This window comes from Neomonachus schauinslandi, chromosome 3 (assembly GCF_002201575.2).
Source record: "Neomonachus schauinslandi chromosome 3, ASM220157v2, whole genome shotgun sequence".
NCBI classification, from domain to species: Eukaryota; Metazoa; Chordata; class Mammalia; order Carnivora; family Phocidae; genus Neomonachus; species Neomonachus schauinslandi.
This window is the reverse complement of record NC_058405.1, coordinates 129,254,231-129,272,143: the sequence shown is the minus strand read 5'-3', so window position 1 is coordinate 129,272,143 and position 17,913 is coordinate 129,254,231. Positions and strand designations below refer to the sequence as shown.

Sequence of the window (17,913 nt, the reverse complement as noted above, 5' to 3'; positions counted from 1 at the left end):
TTTACACTTAACATATTTCTATGTAGAGAAATTGTCTTACTTTAATCTGCTTGGCTGGGGTCATCTCTTTGTCAGAATAAAGGACCTTTTCCTGGGCAGACTTTTCAAATTGCTCTTTTAAAAACTTAGTTGAAACCTTCGGAATCTCTTCATCCTCAGGTGTATCAATGACTACAAACAGAAAAGAATACCAGGGATGTGATATAACAAATAAACGTGATATTTGAGAAGGAAATTGCAATGCTGTAGGAAGCTTCTCACAATATGTGTTAAATAAAAAAGGTTCAAGGTACATATGGCACTCTTTCATTCTGTAAGTTAGTATATGTCAAGAAATATAGGAAGAACAGTGGTGGTGGTTGTCTCTGGATGGGAATTCATAAGTAATGGAACTGTTGTTTATTTTAATTGTATATATATTTCAAGTGTTCTATAAGCATGTTTTACTTTCATGCTTAGGAAAAAATAAAAGCTATAAAATAAGAAAAGAACAGCAGAAGAACAGAAAAGGAAGACCTACTTCCATTAGGAAAACCAAAATAAAGCCAAAGTAGTTAGAGCCAAGTAATGATTGGGTCACAATTGGCTTAAATCTTCCCTTTTAGCTCTTCAAGGCAACAAAACTTTTCATTCCCCTTTTGTAGGCAAGACAACCTGCATGGGTCTTATGCAAACTCACACAGATTTGTCTGTAGTTTAATCTCATATCTGTAAGTTGCAAAACTGAATTTAGAAGTGTTTAAATCTGTTATTAAAAGTAATACCATCCAGATAACATTTCTGTTCTCAGGGAGCTTGATGAACATTAAGTTTTATTCTAGGTCCCCGAGGCAAAAAGCAATTCAGAGGTGGCTGGCGTATCACCTTCTAGGCTTTTAGGATGAATTCATAAGGCTGATGGGCAGTGAACTATTTTAGAAGCTTATTGAATCTACTACCACATGCAGAACCTAATTATATATAGAAATACTACTCTGTCCCCTTTGGGACCATGAGTCATAGTCACTAAATGTACTCAGTGGGAGGGATTATGCTTTGGAAGGCTTCCATTCAAACACAGACACATCAGTGGGATAAAGGTATATGGGGGTCAAATAATAACAGAGTCTCACCTGTTTCTTGAACATACTGATGGAACTGAGAAGCTTGGCTTATTTCCTCAGTGTGTTTTTTAAGATGAGAGGCCTATGTTTAAAGATAATTTTAAATAAATAATTGTTTTTAAGAAGTCAGTTATTTTAGTACTGTACATATATTCTTCATTTCACAGTGATTTTCTTTCAAAACCTCAGTGAACATTGAGAGATGCTAATTAAATTTCTATCCCTTATTTTAATGCATGGGCTCACGTTATAACAGAATATATATGAATTAACATCTAAAGTGCACTCATATTTTTAGGGTGCTCATTTTATTTTTCAAAGAATGTCAGTTCCAAAGTGTGGAAATAGACACTGATATGTATTGATATTAATCTCATAAAGGACATTAAAAGCAATTGCTTACAACGAGGTCAGAATTTTCACAAAGCTTTGTAATCTGTTTGGAAAGTATTGTCTTTCTAAGTAGTTACCATTTCTGTTCCAAGAACATCACTTTTGGGTGTTTTGGAAGCTTCTTGTTCATTTCTTTCCATTTCCTGGCTGCCTTTTGAAATGTCGACCTGGCTGCTGTGGATTACCTCCTGAAAATAAATGAATGAAGAAATATACAATGTTTTAAGAAAAGTCTGAAAATTTTAACTTTTTTTTATTAAGGAAAAAATTAAAATTATTGAAAAAAATTAATGTTCCTCAGTGCATTAGTTTGCTTGGCTGCTGTAACAAATTATCACAAACTTAGTGGCTTGTAACTGCACAAACTTAATATTTTATAGCTCTGTAGGTCAGAAGGCCTGTCTGGGGGTGTTGACAGGTGTTAGAATGTATGTATTCCTTTCTGCAGGTTCTATGGGAGAATCTATTCCCTTGCCTTTTGCAGTTCTAGAGACTGCCCGTTTTCCTTGGCTCATGGCCCCACTCCTCAATCAGGCGAGGTTTTCTCACACTGCCAACTCTGATTCTCTCTCCTAATTCCCTGTTCCACTTTTAAGGAACTTTGTGATTACATCAGGCCAATCTGGATAGTCCAGGATTCTCTCCCTGTCAGAAGGTCAGCTTATTAGCAGCTGTAATTTTATTTGCAATCTTAATTCTCCTTTGCCATGTAACTTACATACTCACAGATTCTGGGAATTAGGACATAGATTTCTCGGGAGTCTTTATTCTGCCTACTACCCTTAGTAAGCTACAGTATGAGAAAGATGCACCTCAAAAAGAAAATGCAAATCCTTGATGAAAAAATGTATTTTTTTGTTTATAAGCCCACTTTACATGTTACAGAAAAGCGTTGCAGTCTTCAAGTTGGCCATCTAGTTTGATGAAACATCCAGAGTTCAAATGAAGAATATAACTGATATAAACAGACCATATTATGTTAGTGTCTCTCTCTCTCTCTCTCTTCACACATGGGGCTACTTTTGATTTTGGTTAAGTTAGCACAGGTGACCCTGGCTGAATTGGATGCTTTGAAGCTCCTGTTTATTTTGGTGATCCAGTCCTGTTGTTACTAGAGAATGTGATCTAAGTATATGACTGATTGATTGATTGATTGATATGATGAATCAGTTGGCATACTGCTAAAAATCTTAACATCAAAAAATAAGGATATGAAGAGATGACTCTTCAAGAACACGTGAATCTGAACTTGTTTGAAGTTGGGAATTCACTTTCATCTACTTGACCATCAAACACTATTTTTGAGATATGATTTTTAAAAAATTTGCCTTTGTAGAGAATAGTCAGGTGAACAAAGATCCATTATTATTCATCAAAAAGGAGCACTAACTTTTTTTTCACAAGTTAAATAGTTTTGAGCTGTCAAATTCTAATCCTTTAAACCAACAATAAGTTTAAAATTAATTAATGAGACCTTGACTTTCTTGTTTTTGTTTTTGTTTTTGTTTTGCTAGTGGACTTGTAGTGTGTGGCTTTTTCCCCCTAAGGGTAGTTGGTATACAGGGTAAAAGTTCTCATTAACCAAGCGGCCGTTAGACATCTGCTCAGAGATATATAGTATGATCTGATCTTATACTTTTCTAGGAAGGAGAATTAAGAAAAAAAGTTGGCATCTTCCTAAAAGTTCTACAGAGAATTGAAGGCAAATGTAGGTTTATACTTTAGAATGTAGATTATATTTCTTTGGATGTATTAGTTAACTAGAAATCCTTTCACAATGTATACATATATCAATCATCATGATGTATACTTTAAATGTCTTATATGTTGTATGTATGCTTTAAATGTTGTTAACTATACCTCAATAAAGCTGAAAAATGTAGATTGTATCTCATTAAATTGAATACCAGTGTAATTTTTTTCCCTGAAGCAGAATGGTTTTCTATCCTGAGTTAATAATCCATATATATATCATTATTAAATATCATTTTAATAACATGCTTGGCACACAATTTGTGCTAAGGAAAAGTTTACTTAATGAGTGGATGACTAAACTAGCAAACTTCTATTAATAAATTATTTTCATTCAATCTTCTATTTGCCAGAGAATGTCCTAGAAATGAGATGGAACAATAAGCGAGTCATGTACTTTACTTTCTCAAAAGGGAGTATAGAAAATAAATAATCGGGTGCCTGGGTGGCTCAGTTGGTTAAGCGACTGCCTTCGGCTCAGGTCCCGGGATCGAGTCCCGCATCGGGCTCCCTGCTCAGCAGGGAGTCTGCTTCTCCCTCCGACCCTCCCCCTTCTCATGCTCTCTCTCTCTATCTCATTCTCTCTCTCAAATAAATAAATAAAATCTTAAAAAAAAAAGAAAAGAAAAGAAATAATCCATAGCTTTTCCTTTAAGTTCAAATAATCAAAATTTGATGTAATAGGAAGCTTTGCATAATCAAGTTTTATTTAAGGATATCAGTAACATTAGGCTGTAGGGAACAATAACAATCATTGAAAATGCATGAGCACGAATAGCAACTCTTTCGGTGACAACTGTTTACAACTGTGAGAAGTCTTTCCATCTCTAAAGATACAATGGAAATAGTCTAGGGCTTTCTTATGATACTGATTAAACAGACAATGAAAGAGCAAAGGACAGTGGGAACCTGACCAGTACCAAGGTCCTTATTGAAGGGCATCATGATCTTACTATAGAATCATGTCTCTACTTAGAGTTCCATGTTCCATATGGCGCAGAGACATTCTTATTTGGCCCAATTAGTCTTTTTAAATTTGGAATTAGTTAATACCCACAAAAATCAAGATTTCTGCCTGCTTTTGTAAATTTTAAAGATCTGACAACACTGGGTTCATATTCCAACATGTGAGCTGCTTGCTGGAACAAAGTAGTGGCCAAACTTTTTAGTTGGGACATGCACTTTTCAGTTGGTCACTGTTCCCATCATTCACTAATAAGTAACACCAAGTTGACATTCAAAAAAAAACCTGCCTGGAACCTATAGAAATTTTTTTTTTTAAAGATTTTATTTATTTATTTGACAGAGAGAGACACAGTGAGAGAGGCAACACAAGCAGGGGGAGTGGGAGAGGGAGAAGCGGGCTCCCTGCTCTGCAGGGAGCCCGATGCGGGACTCGATCCCAGGACCCTGGGATCATGACCTGAGCTGAAGGCAGTCGCTTAACCAACTGAGCCACCCAGGCGCCCGGAACCTATAGAAATTTTAGTTTTTTTCACTTGCTGCTAATCATCAGGCTGAAAGAATAGAGTTAGTGATTTGAATCTGCATGTTGAGAAAGACAAATGCACACACTAGGAGTGAAAAACAGTAAATAAATGTATTTTTAACATATTTTGAAAGTTATTTTCTGGGCAGTCTATACTGAATGTGTATCTACTTGAGTAAAAACAATCCATGCCTGTCATGTCTACGTATATTTTCTTGTAGGAGATGACACAACATAAACAGTTTGAGGGTACATAAATTTAGAATTTAAGTTTCTACTTATGTGCTATTACTAAACAGAACTGTAATTGTTGCATTAGTTTGGTATGTTAGTGTCAATGCATCAATTTTACTGCCCCCAAGTTGCTGTAATTTATATAAAGTCTGTCTTAAAATATGCCAAGATTTTATTTCTATCGTTACTGTGTTTTATATTTTGCAACTAGTTTAGTTTGGATTTTAAATCTGACTTTCATTCTTCTCAGTTGCTGGTGTCTACAAAGTACAGGTTAGGTAAAAGGATGGATCATCATAATGTTCAAGAGAAATCAAATTACACAAATAAAATGTAATAAAGAATTCTGGCAAGAACACCATACATAAATGCACACAAAATGATTAATAAAATTGGTTCTTGAATATGAAAATCAAATATAGCTCAGGGTGCAAGAGACAAAATGCAGTCTTGTTCACAAGTTGGATCAACCAGGTGTCAGAAACGGGGACTTTGTATTAACTCTCTCCTCTACTAGGTATGTCGTAATCTTGGGTAGGTCACTAAATCATACTTAAACTCTTTTTTTCATCTCATTCATCCATTTATAGAAAGAAAAACAGATGAGATATGTGCTCTAATATTGGAATCTAAAGGAGGGAATGTGGCACAATCGCAAAATAATATGATGTTTGTATATCTCTTACCAATCTGATGTCAGTTCATATGTTAGACAAGTGTCTTACAAAAATCTATCCTTGATAGATACTTTTTTTTTAAGATTTTATCTATTCATTCATCAGAGAGAGAGTGCACAAGCAGAAGGAGAAGCAAGCAGGGGGAGAAACAGGCAAAGGGAGAAGCAGGCTCCCCACTGAGAAAGGAGCCCAAAGTGGGACTCGATCCCAGGACACTGGGATCATGACCTGAGCCAAAGGCAGCCACTTAACTGACTGAGCCGCACACGCACCCTTGATATGTACTTCTAAGGAGATTTCTCCAGCACAAGAAAGACTTCACGTTCTGCCTACCCAACTTGCCATTGTTATGATCATCATAGGAAAAGGCATTGTACATTTCTACCAATAAAAATTCAAACTCTTTCTAGCATAACAAGTAAGGAAAGAAGAGGACCAATTTTTTTTATGGTGACTCACTATTATTGTGACTCTTAGAAGTATACACAATAGAAAAAAATGTGATAAAAATTTGGCAGAAGAGTACGTAGTAACTGCCCCACTAGAGTGGAAAAAACGGTTCATGCTCAATGCCAATAATTCAGCTATTCACTAATCTCATTTTTAATAAAACTAGAAATAGTTATGATGTATTAATGCTCTTTGCATCCTTGTCAAACAGACATAAACAATACCAAAAATGTGCTATTTATGTTAGCAAAACTGTCAGAGGATTCAAGGTTTGAAAGAAAAGGCAGTTCTTTCTTTTAAGTGATGAACATAACAATTTCTGGTTAATATATTGTGTTTCTCTAGATTTGGATATATTCAAATTCAAACCTGTTTCTTTTGCCATGGGTTTTCTTTCTTTATTTTTAAAAAGTTTTCTTTAAAAATCTACAATAAAAATTTGATTTCCCTAGGGTTTGAGCTTCAGGTTAAGGCTTTTCTACATTCACTTATACATTTTTGAAATCATGGCTCAAAAATTATTTTCTGTTTAAAACCTTTCCTGACTTCTATAGAGAGTTACCTATTCATGCTTGTTTTCTGTTGTTGTATTCCCATCCTGTCAGTAAACATCTTTATTATCTACTTATCACATTTCACAGTCATTAGATAATATGAACCTCTCATTTAACTGAACTCATGCATCCTCACATCTCCATATTTAGCATCCTGACAGATAGTAGATGACTGCCCCCCCCCCCCGCCCCCACCCAAACACACACACTGCCTGCCTTAAATATCAAGGAGTAAGTGCATGGGCAAATAGTCACATTTTTTCCAAGAGTGTGAAAATTTTATAGTTTTAAATCTAGTTTGAAAATTGAGATTCTGAATTTTTTCCACATAATCCTATGGTTTTATTTTCTAGTATTTTAGCTAACAGTCTTTGATACTGAACATTTTGTAATTGGTGGAATTACTGAAGCCAATGTGTATAACAATAACATGTCAATCACTTTACAAAGTGTTCTCAGAAACAGGCCTCTTGACAACACTGCAAGGGAACAGAACATCTATGGAGGAATATGGGCAGAGCTGTGATGCTATAAGGAGTAATTGGCATCATCAGAGGGAGGGGAAGCCTGTACCAAGAAACCAAAAAATGCACAAAGACAACAAACATACACAATGGGATAGAACATTTCAAAATAGAAATATATATTTTCAAATAGCCTTTTTATAAAAATATCTGCATGGTGATGGGGCGCCTGGGTGGCTCAGTCGGTTAAGTGCCTGCCTTCAACTCAGGTCATGATCCCAGGGTCGTGGGATGGTGTCCCACATCCGGCTGCCTGCTCAGCGGGGAGCCTGCTTCTCCCTCTCCCTCTGCTCCTCCTCCCTGCTCATGTTCTCTCTAATAAGTAAATAAAATCTTTTTTAAAAAAAAGATCTTCATGGTGCTAAACAGACTAGTTTGTTTTTTTTATCCGTATATAGGCTTTTTTTTTTAGGTTATGTTAATCTCCATACATTACATCATTAGTTTTTGATGTAGTGTTCCATGATTCATTGTTCGCGTATAACACCCAGTGCTCCATGCAAAACGTGCCCTCTTTAATACCCATCACCAGGCTAACCCATCCTCCCGCCCCCCCTCCCCTCTAGAACCCTCAGTTTGTTTCTCAGAGTCCATAGTCTCTCATGTTTTTTTTTTCTAGTGAATTAGTATTCATTGAGTTGATGAAATTGAAGTGTAGTCAAGCATCATCTAGAAACAGCAGAATGCATTGAGCAGAATTACTATGACATGAAGAAATTAAGTTGAGATATTTATGATGACAATGAAAGACAATACTTTATCCTAATTTTTAATTTATACAAATAGGGAAAGATATCAAGGGGAAAGAAGAATCAAGGTGATTGCAAGTTCTGATTCTTTGTATAACTCAATATACTCAGAAGTGAAGCCTCCAATTTTATTTGGCTCAATAGTAAAGCTATGAGCATGTACTAGTTGGATTGTCAGATCCAAAAGATCGATGATGCAGAACATTAAAAGAAACTTAAAAAGTAAGGTGGTGACATTTTCCTTTGAAATCACTGCATCCCTAAACATAAGTGATCTTATATACCTTCACATATGCATTTATTCAACCAACAGCTCTTAAGTACCAAACAACCATCTCCATCACATTGTGCTAGGCATTTTCAGTATTGTTTTAATAAGAGTTTCTACAATTATACCTCAATCTATTTAAATGCCTATCAATCATCTATCTATCCATCTATCTCTGTATCTATGCAATATATAAAAATATATACATATATATTTAATGGAATAAAAAAGCTCAGCTTGAAATTCTCTGGAGGAAAGATTCATAATAAATACAGGTACATGAATTATGTAGTTTTATTACATAAATCTCTGGGAGAAGTATTATCATTCAATTAATTTCAACTTTTTTTCACTGAAAATAATTACGCTTTGGTCATATTTAGCTACTAAGAGCAAAACTTATCTTTTCTAATAAAAAATACTTGATTTAAAAGTCAAAATATTGGACTTCAAAAAGAGGTTTCTGCATTAGCAATGTCAGCTTTAACTGCTAGAACTCTGACTGTCCTCTTCTTTCCAAAAAATATTATTTATAGAGCCATATCCCCGCGTCCAAAAATGCTGAAGATTGGGCGCCTGGGTGGCTCAGTCGTTAAGCGTCTGCCTTCAGCTCAGGTCATGATCCCAGGGTCCTGGGATCGAGTCCCACATCGGGCTCCCTGCTCCGCGGGAAGCCTGCTTCTCCCTCTCCCACTCCCCCTGCTTGTGTTCCTATTCTCGCTCTCTCTCTCTGTCATATAAATAAATAAAATCTTAAAAAAAAAAAACCAAAAATGCTGAAGATTCATAAAAAGAACATATAAAAGATGCACTCTCAACTGGGCCATCAAACATATTAGTTATATAAATAATAATATATTATTTGACAAACTAAAAAAGCAGGATACATAAAAACATTCAATTTGTAGTAAAGGATGCCCTCTAGAAGTTTTATGTAGATGTGTGTTAAAGATACACATACGTATACAGTATTTCAATCCAACATAGACATAAAGCATCTTAAAACCAAAGTGGCATGAGGATATAAATAAACATAAAAGCACAATAAAGAGGCTAAAACTTTGAGTCTCAAGGAACACTGAAATTACAAATAAAAAGCTTGCAAGAATAATGAAAATATTTTAAAGAAAAAGAAAACCAGAGGTTACATGTATCTTATATTAATTAATGCAAACCAAAATAGAGAAACAGAAGAATTCTACCTCTTCATTACCACCCCTCCCTTACCAATATCCAATAGATCTATAAGCCCTGCCAATTCTATGTTTAATTATCTCTCGAGTCAATGCTCTCTTTACCCTAACCTTCTGACCCATGTAAGTCCTTGTATATTTAATCTATTTCAGTAGTCTCCTAACTCTTCTTCTTCCATCTAAACTTGACCCCCTTTATTTCAACACTATAGAGCCAGAAACATCTTTCTTAAGTGCAGATCTATTCATCTTACTCTCTCGTTTAAGTTTCTTCAAGGGCTCCTGATTGCCTTAGAATAAAGTAACAGTTCTTTAACATAACATAGAATTTTCTTTATTATCTGGGCTTTGCTTACATCTCCAGCTTCATGTTTCAATTTTGCCTTACTATATTCACAAATATACTATTTTACCTTTTATATAAGGTGTTCCTTTTGCCTGGAATGAAATTCTATATTCATGAAAAACTATTTCAAATCTCAGCTGGAGCATTCTCTGCTCTCAGATGTCTTCCTTGATCATCTTTCATTCAGAGTAAAGTTTATCACCTCCTTGTGTCCCAACAAACCTCTTTATATTGTCTATCATAGAATAATTGCACTTGAGTTATTTGTTATATGTCTATTTCTCTGATATAGTGAGCTCCTTGAGGGCAAAATATTATACTCATTGAATTTTTGTGGCTGACATATGGTGGGTGCTTAATGACTATCAGCTGAATAAAAAAATATATATATAAGGCATAGACTCCAGAGTCATCCTTCTTGAGTTGGGATCACTTCTCACTTTCTTTGGGCAGGTTACTTAACCCCTCAGTGTGTCCATTTCTTGTCCTCTCCCCCACCCTTCCCCCAAATAAAAAGGACTAATTAGGGAATAATAACAGTGCCTATGTCAGAGGGTAGTATGAGGAGTTAATATAAGTGAACACTTGGCTCATAAGTGCTACATTAGTGTTTGCTATCTTTACTTAATAGATATTCATTGCACACTTACTTTGTGTCAGCTATTTACACAGTCAGCAAGGCAAAAAAAAAAAAAGAAAAGAAAAAGAAAAGGTGGGATGAAAGTAGATTGTCTATGGCTCTGTCTATGAATTTTACCATTGAAATTTACCATGAATTTTTCATTATAGAACTAAGCCCAGAAACTAAAGAAAAAACAAGTTCTAATATATACATTTTTTTTCCACCAGAGAAGTAGTGGATTTCAGGGGTTTATTCAAAGAGAGAAAGGAAAAAAGTGACTGTGATATTATGACTCCTCCAAATCATTCTGGCTGCTAGGACGTGGAAATACTCTACAGAGACATGGCCAGAGAGTGGCTTTGTGATCACCTATTCACCTATTTAGTTTTTCTTTTTTTTTTTTTTAAAGATTTTATTTATTTATTTGAGAGAGAGAATGAGAGAGAGAGAGCACATGAGAGGGGATAGGGTCAGAGGACGAAGCAGACTCCCTGCTGAGCAGGGAGCCCAATGCGGGCCTCGATCCAGGGACTCCAGGATCATGACCTGAGCCGAAGGCAGTCGCCCAACCGAGCCACCCAGGCGCCCCCCTATTTAGTTTTTCTATGGTTCATCTTTCATGAACTAATACCTAGTGAATAGTTCATAGTGATTTACAATTATGCATTTCTTCCTCCCTAAAAGTCCTGTTGTATGACTATCATTTAGACAATAAATTAAAAATGTTAAGATTTGTATATTACATGTATATATTTTTTTTAATCCAGTCACAGCTCCCAGTTTCAAGCATCAGAGTCTGAGCGATTTAAACAGGAAAGGTAATTTGTTAAAGAGATATTGGACGGCAGAGGTGGGGAGTGGAATTCATGGAATCTTCAGGATTCCAGAAAATAAGACTTGGAGGTTTTGTAGCTGGTAACAGAGCTGAATAATGCTGCAGAACCATCTGGTGAATGCACCCATGCTGCTGACACTGAATAACAGACACATTCATTGCCAAAGCTATCAATAGTATATAATGGATGTTGCTTCTAGAATAGTTATTTCTTGAAATTGGATGTTGCTAATCTCCTGCCACCAGCCATAATTAAGATTAATTCCACATAGTCCCTGCTTCTCATGTCATTTCATCATTTCTTTATGCAAAGTCTGAGTTGGGGGTGTCTGATTTTTACAATCTAGTTCATAAGTCTGGGTCCTAGATACCAGGAGGTCTAGGACAATAGGCATATGGTATTTGCTGCTTCTCCTAGTGGAGGCTGCTTCTGCTCATTGGGCAGAGGAGTTCCCAAGTATGGAAGAAGTTTCAAGTGTCAAAAAGAATGACAAGTGTCCATTAACCCTGCTAAAAAGAGTATTATTCATGAATGCTGAGGTCTTCTGAATCAAATGGAAACCAGCTAAAAACATAAGTAAAGGTGTTTATTTTTTACAACAGATAGCATAGTAGAAAACACTATTCATGTCTTATAATGGAATTGATTTGGGCCTATTTCTTGGTAATATATATTCCATGTGATACTACAAGTGCATGTAGGAAGACTTTGAGACAGTACAATTTGCCTGCTAAGAGGTCGGAAAGAGTTCCTGTTAAACAAACCTTCCTCCTTCTTTTACTGTCCCTCTGAGTCTCTATGGCCATCAGTCTTGTTCACTGGGAGGAGTGACATTTTAAATCATTATATAAAATCCAAACAGAAGGAAGAAACACAATAAAATAGATTTGGCTCTGATGAAACCATTTCAAGATTATCTGTGCAAACAAGGCAGTGTAATTATCAGTTATGGCTACAAATAACTTATTCTGATCACTTGGGTTTTCTTCAAAATAAGGAAAAATGGGGAAAAATAAAAGGGTAACTAGTTGCAATTTCACTGGTCAATGTATCTACTAGCAACATGGGGAATGAAAAGAGATTGAAGTGGCAGACAGGAATATTAGATTATAGCTGGAGTTTGTCATCAATTCAAGAGAGAAATCAGGTAAATAAGTTACAATTAATTTCAGTCTCACTTAAAATCCTCATTTGTAATCTTTTGGGACAGAGAGTGGGGAAGCACTGAAGGAGATAGATATGAAGGGTTACCATGGATTGAGTGTTGTATGTATCAGGAAATGTACAAGGCTCTTCACACTTGTACAGTGTCTGATTTCTTTAAAACTCTACTGTTCGTAAAATCTACATGTTGATTACACATAAAAGAGAGAAGGAAGAATGATATGCAAGATTTTAAAAACACCAAACATATACCATGAATATAATGTTTTCATAAGAATTCCATCAGCCAGCTATTTTGAACCAATGTTTTTAACACCTAAAAGCAGTAAGTGATGTATTCAGTGTGCACTTATTATGTGCTTAGAGTGTGTGTAAGGTAGGGAAAAGAGAAAAGGAGATCCATCATCCTCAACCAGTTAAATATACTGAAGAACATCACAATTCTGAGATGCCTTCAAAGAATCCAAAAATTAATAATCATGTAGTAATTTGTATTGCATTAGCTCTTTAAAAATCACTAGGTCTTTCACTACAATATCCTTTTCACTACGATAGCAGGTAACTACACATATTTTCCTTTCTTTTAGGGCTGGTGATTCAGTGAAACATCTTTTCTATCAATATAATATTGGTCATCAAGTGCAAAGGTTTGACAAATACAAAAAATGCCAGAAGTTTAAGAGGTCTCAAAATTGAAAAGGGTTCTTACTAAAAAGGGCCAAGGACTATTTGCTTTAAGTACATGCTTACGTAGTTTCATTTTACATAAAAAATATATCAACAATTAGTAAAAATTTGAGCCATTTAACTCCTATAAACTTATAGAAAAAATAAGATGAAATGAAATTTAAGGACATACTCTGATCTGTAATGGATGTCCTCCCAATTAAGCTTATCAATGGCGGTGCACTGTAAAGGACAGAAAACCTATGCACCTGCTGGAGGCTCATAACTGAAGATCAAGTTTGTTCTTTAAGGATAGATCAGAGCAGATGAGATTCAAACAGGCATTGATGAAAAGGAATGATAGGTCTTTAAAACTTACCTCAAATATTCAGATAAATATTCAGATAAATATTTGATCACATATCTCAAGATTGTAAGAAGGGAGATTATACTGAGAGTAAGTGTCAAACACAGAGCCCATGATTATGAAATGATTTAACCTGCATTTTGTGTGAAAGGATATTGTCTGTCTCACCACTATTTTATAGGAACAAATCAACATATTTGCATTTGGTTTGCTGTAGAAAAAGTAGTTCTGTATGTGTCTATAATTCTCTCATGCATAGTTTCTTCACATTCCTTCCTCCCTGCAAATTATTGCTTCTTTTCTTTGTCTATTTTCTGGACCCAGACTTGATGGTATACTCTGTCATTATCATAATTTCCTTTAGTAATGAAAAAGACCTAGAAAAATAAGGGCATGAAGGAAAAGTTATTGAGGGGGAAAAAAAGGAAAATTCCGTTTTTAATCCTCCAAAACAAAAAAAAAAAGACAAATAATTTGGGGGGAACTGTTGTTATTTTTTGAATTATGGCACAAAATATTTATGATAAAAGGCTCACAAACTGAATCCCAGCCTGAAGTGCTGACTTCATCAAAGTTCCATCCATATCTCCCCAAAATGTATCTGAACACTGTGTGATATGATAAATTCTAGTATTCAGTTTTTGTAATTTGTACTCTGAAGACAAGGAATGAATTTCAAATGCCATAGCAGGATGAGGTCTTTAACATCCTTGGTATTTCCCCCAGGGTAAGGAAGATAGATTGAGCTCTTGGCTCCCCCTGTTGGTATCAGTCTGGTGACTGGTCTATAATGTGCCCTGTCCTGATGGGGTAGAAAATGAAGTGGCCTCAGCTGGTTCCTAAAGAGATAATAACTTGCTCCTTACCATGGTAGATGACTCTGGACAGAGAGGGATAAAGAATAAGGCTGTTGGAAGAAGATGTAATCTTTTTCCATGTGCTGTGATCTTGAGATCTGCATAGAAGCTGGAAAAAAATAAATTTCCCAAGCAATATTCCAGATAGTTATCTCTGCAATAGAATGGTTCTGAGGACAGAATGTTTTAATGTCTCTTCCTTCTCTCAGGCTTGTATTTTCTCACGTTTTTTGGGGGGGGGGGGGGGGGAGTGTGATCATTTGTAATTATGCAAACTAATAAATGAACATGCAAAAGAATAGACAAACGTGTCTCAATCTAATAATTTTCAAAGACCCATGAGGATGGGCTTATTTTGAGAAATACTAGACACAGAAGAAGTAGAAAGAGCTAATAATACCTTATGTCAAGTGCTTACAGAAAACACCTATTTTCATAAAAATAACCGTGGAAAAAACATTTTGCAGCTTCTACTAAGTTCTACAAGCATAATGATTCTGTAATGTTAATGTTTCTTTCGTTATAATTTTCCTTGCTCCTCAAAAACTAGCAAAGTCTATGAATTTAAAATCCCACAGCTTGCCATTCTAACAATTCCAACATAAAGCAACTTTAGTTAGTATAATGTATTGTTTCTTTATTTGAGAATTCTATTAAGTATAATTATACAAAGAGCACAGTTCTATTTTTAAACTAATATGAGACTTCAAATTGAAAAAGGGGCTATATCAATGCATTCCTTCCTCCAGCTTTCCCTCCGTGGCTCCCACCTCCCAGACAAGATGACATAAAATTCCATCATGTCCCGATGTCTGTGTTTTACATCTTCATCAACATCAGATACTTTTGGGGATCACTGGGAACATGAAACTCTGGGCCATGATTTTGTGTTTAGTGGGAAAGAGTCCAGGTGACACTCTCTCAACATCCCTGGGCCCTGAGATAAGAACAAACAATACCACTCCTTTTCCCCTAAAGCAATCCCAATTAATTTTACTTGAAAGGAGTGAAGGGTGTATCTGTAAGTGCACTTGTCTCCTGCAAATGAAATGGAAAATGGGTTCTGTAAGAACAAATAGGTTTACAGAAACCCATAATACCATTTAGAAGAAAAGCTGTGGTAAACATGGCCCCTGCAAATTCTATTTTGGAGCACGAGCAGGATGAATCGTAGACAGAACAGCGACCAATTTGGGATTTTTTGAAAGCACTTGCGTCTGTGCCTGCAGCTCAGTCTTACTTACAGGTTTTTGTACTAACCCCCGAGGCTCTGACAGCCTGAGAAACAGTGCCAGGGCACCCTTCATAGGCTAATATTTCTCAACCCCTCCAAGTCACCAGGCAGATTAGCTCATTTAGTTATTAATGGCATAGTAAAAAGGAGCCCAGGCTGAATGCATGCACCGGACGGACTGCACCATCTCACCAAGAAGACCAAGTTTCCACAAAGGACCAGGGCAAACATTTTGCCAGTGTCTTCAGAGCGTAGGGTTAGAATGAGTTTCCCTTTTTAGTGATGCACTGCAGTGCCCTACAGTGCTGCCCCAGCGGGGAGAGGAGTGAATCCCTCTGTGCACTAGCAGGAGAACTCACAAACCAACAGATTCTGCAGAAAGAAGCTGAAATTGGAAGTTGCAAAGGGACCATGACTAAGACTTTATGGTCACACCTCAGCAGACATTTCGTAATCACCATCGGCTTCATTTGGGGACAGCTGACTTTGAGAGTTACAGTGAGGTTGAGACATGGAATCTCTGAGGGAGCTCAGGTCCCTCAGGCTCCAAAGTAAAGCAAGTGATGTCAGCAGATCACAGACGTTAGTCTTAATCGTACTTTATGGGCACACCTCATGGCTTGGGAAAAGCAGACACATTGGTTTAGTTATGTAAAGAGCCAAATGACTATGAGCAGGCTTACTGCATTATTTAATAAAGTCCATCACTTTACAATTAAATCCTGTGTCTTTCAGAAAATAGTATTTGTATAGAAATATCGAAGGTACAAACTCAAGAGACATTAGGTGTACGGATTGTATAATCCTATAAAATTAAAGTTTTTTTGATAAAAGATGACAACAATAAGGAGTTAAATCTCAGTTTTAGTTAATTATTGGTACATTAGTAGGGCCTAAGCTAATAAATTCATTCATTTTTTAGTTTATCTTTGTTCTAATTGGTTTACCTTAAAAATTTTGATGTATCTTTCCTTATTTCATTTATATCATTAAATTATTTAGTTTATTTTTAATATTTAAATATAACCTGTGTATATGTACAAATAATAGTATTTCAATAGTGTCTGAAATTAACAAAGGCGCTAACAGGGTTTGGGGGTACCAGTAAATTGGCTGTTTGGCTGACTGACATTTATTTTATTCCCCATGATTTCCTTAAGCTCTTGCTTTCTCTGTTCTCCACAGTCTCTGTTCTATTCTTTGACCGATAACGTAGGCATCTCAAGAGAAATGTCAATATAAACAGTCTGCTGTCAGACTGCAGGAGGCTGAGGTAGGCAGAGGAGAAGCCTCGATGAGAAGCTAAGAGGGGAGTGGTCATCTCTGGGATTACAAATCCTGGCTCAGGTTTGCACTGCTGTGTTCATTGCTGCACATCAGAATCACCCGAAGAGCTGTACTATTCTCGAATCCCTGACCACAGGCCAGAACCATTTAGTCCGAATGACCTGGGCTGCCTGGAGAGTTCCAGTGTATTAACTTACACTTGAGGATCCAACCTTACTGAGGGCCTAGGTGACTCAGGGGACCTGAGCTCCCTCAGAGATTCCATGTCTCAACCTCACAGGGAGAATGGTTTGATTCTAAATCCTTATCTCATCAGAGAAGAGGTAGGAGGGGACAAGTCAAGGGCTCTGAAAAGCTGTCCTGCTTCAGGTTCCGGGTGATGTAGAAACCACTGGATGGTGGACAGAGGACTTGTTGAAGACCCCCCACCACTACATTGTTGTACCCCCAAACAGGGACACCTCGGGTAGAAGCATGGAGTAGGGGCTTCATAGGGAGTGTGGGGCGCACTTCTAGACGAACCAGGCTCATGCAGGCATGCATCCTTCCATTATGATGGAAGCTGGTTTGTTGGGACCTGTAGGTAAAACCTACCTACCTTCCTTCCTTCCTTCCTTCCTTCCTTCCTTCCTTCCTTCCTTCCTGAGAAATACAATTTCTTACGGAGTTTAGTTTGTGTTTCTGCTTTCGTTTTTATTATAGTTGGTACGAGTGTAATAACTGCAGTTAATTTACCTTGCGACTTGAGCAAGGAATTGTTTTTACAAAATATAATTCTTCTCGATTTGATTTCTCCAGAAAAAAGTAGGGGCTTCCCCCAAGACCTACAGAGCTCTAGGAAGGTAGACATGGATAGGAAGAGAAGAGACACGGATGGAGACTGAGTTAATGGGAAGGTCACCCGTGACAAGGTGGCAAGGTAGCCGGGGCCAGGGCACAGGTACGGAAAGCAGTAATGAAACGGCCCAATCATGAGCACAACAGAGATAGTTTTGAATGTAAAAGTAGAGGTGAAAAATTCAGTTTATCAAGTGTGCATCTCCAAACCCACAATTGGATCAAAGTTTGCATTTCTACCTCTTGCTGAACTGAAAAGGAAACTGGTTACTAGCGTAGAGCAAAGCTGGTTTGCTGTATGGCATCAGGAA

The 17,913-nt window shown here is 36.6% G+C and overlaps 1 protein-coding gene across 1 annotated transcript in view; it reads right to left on the bottom strand.

Annotated features, from left to right (window-relative positions):
• XIRP2 (xin actin binding repeat containing 2) overlaps positions 1-17,913 on the bottom strand; it is a 41,743-nt gene that overhangs the window by 11,890 nt on the left and 11,940 nt on the right. The window contains exons 3-5 of the mRNA XM_021703023.1: positions 1,574-1,684; positions 1,113-1,185; positions 41-171 (exon numbers count right to left, since the gene is read on the bottom strand). Coding sequence (XP_021558698.1) covers positions 41-171; positions 1,113-1,185; positions 1,574-1,684 — 315 coding nt within the window. The remainder of the gene's footprint in view (positions 1-40; positions 172-1,112; positions 1,186-1,573; positions 1,685-17,913) is intronic.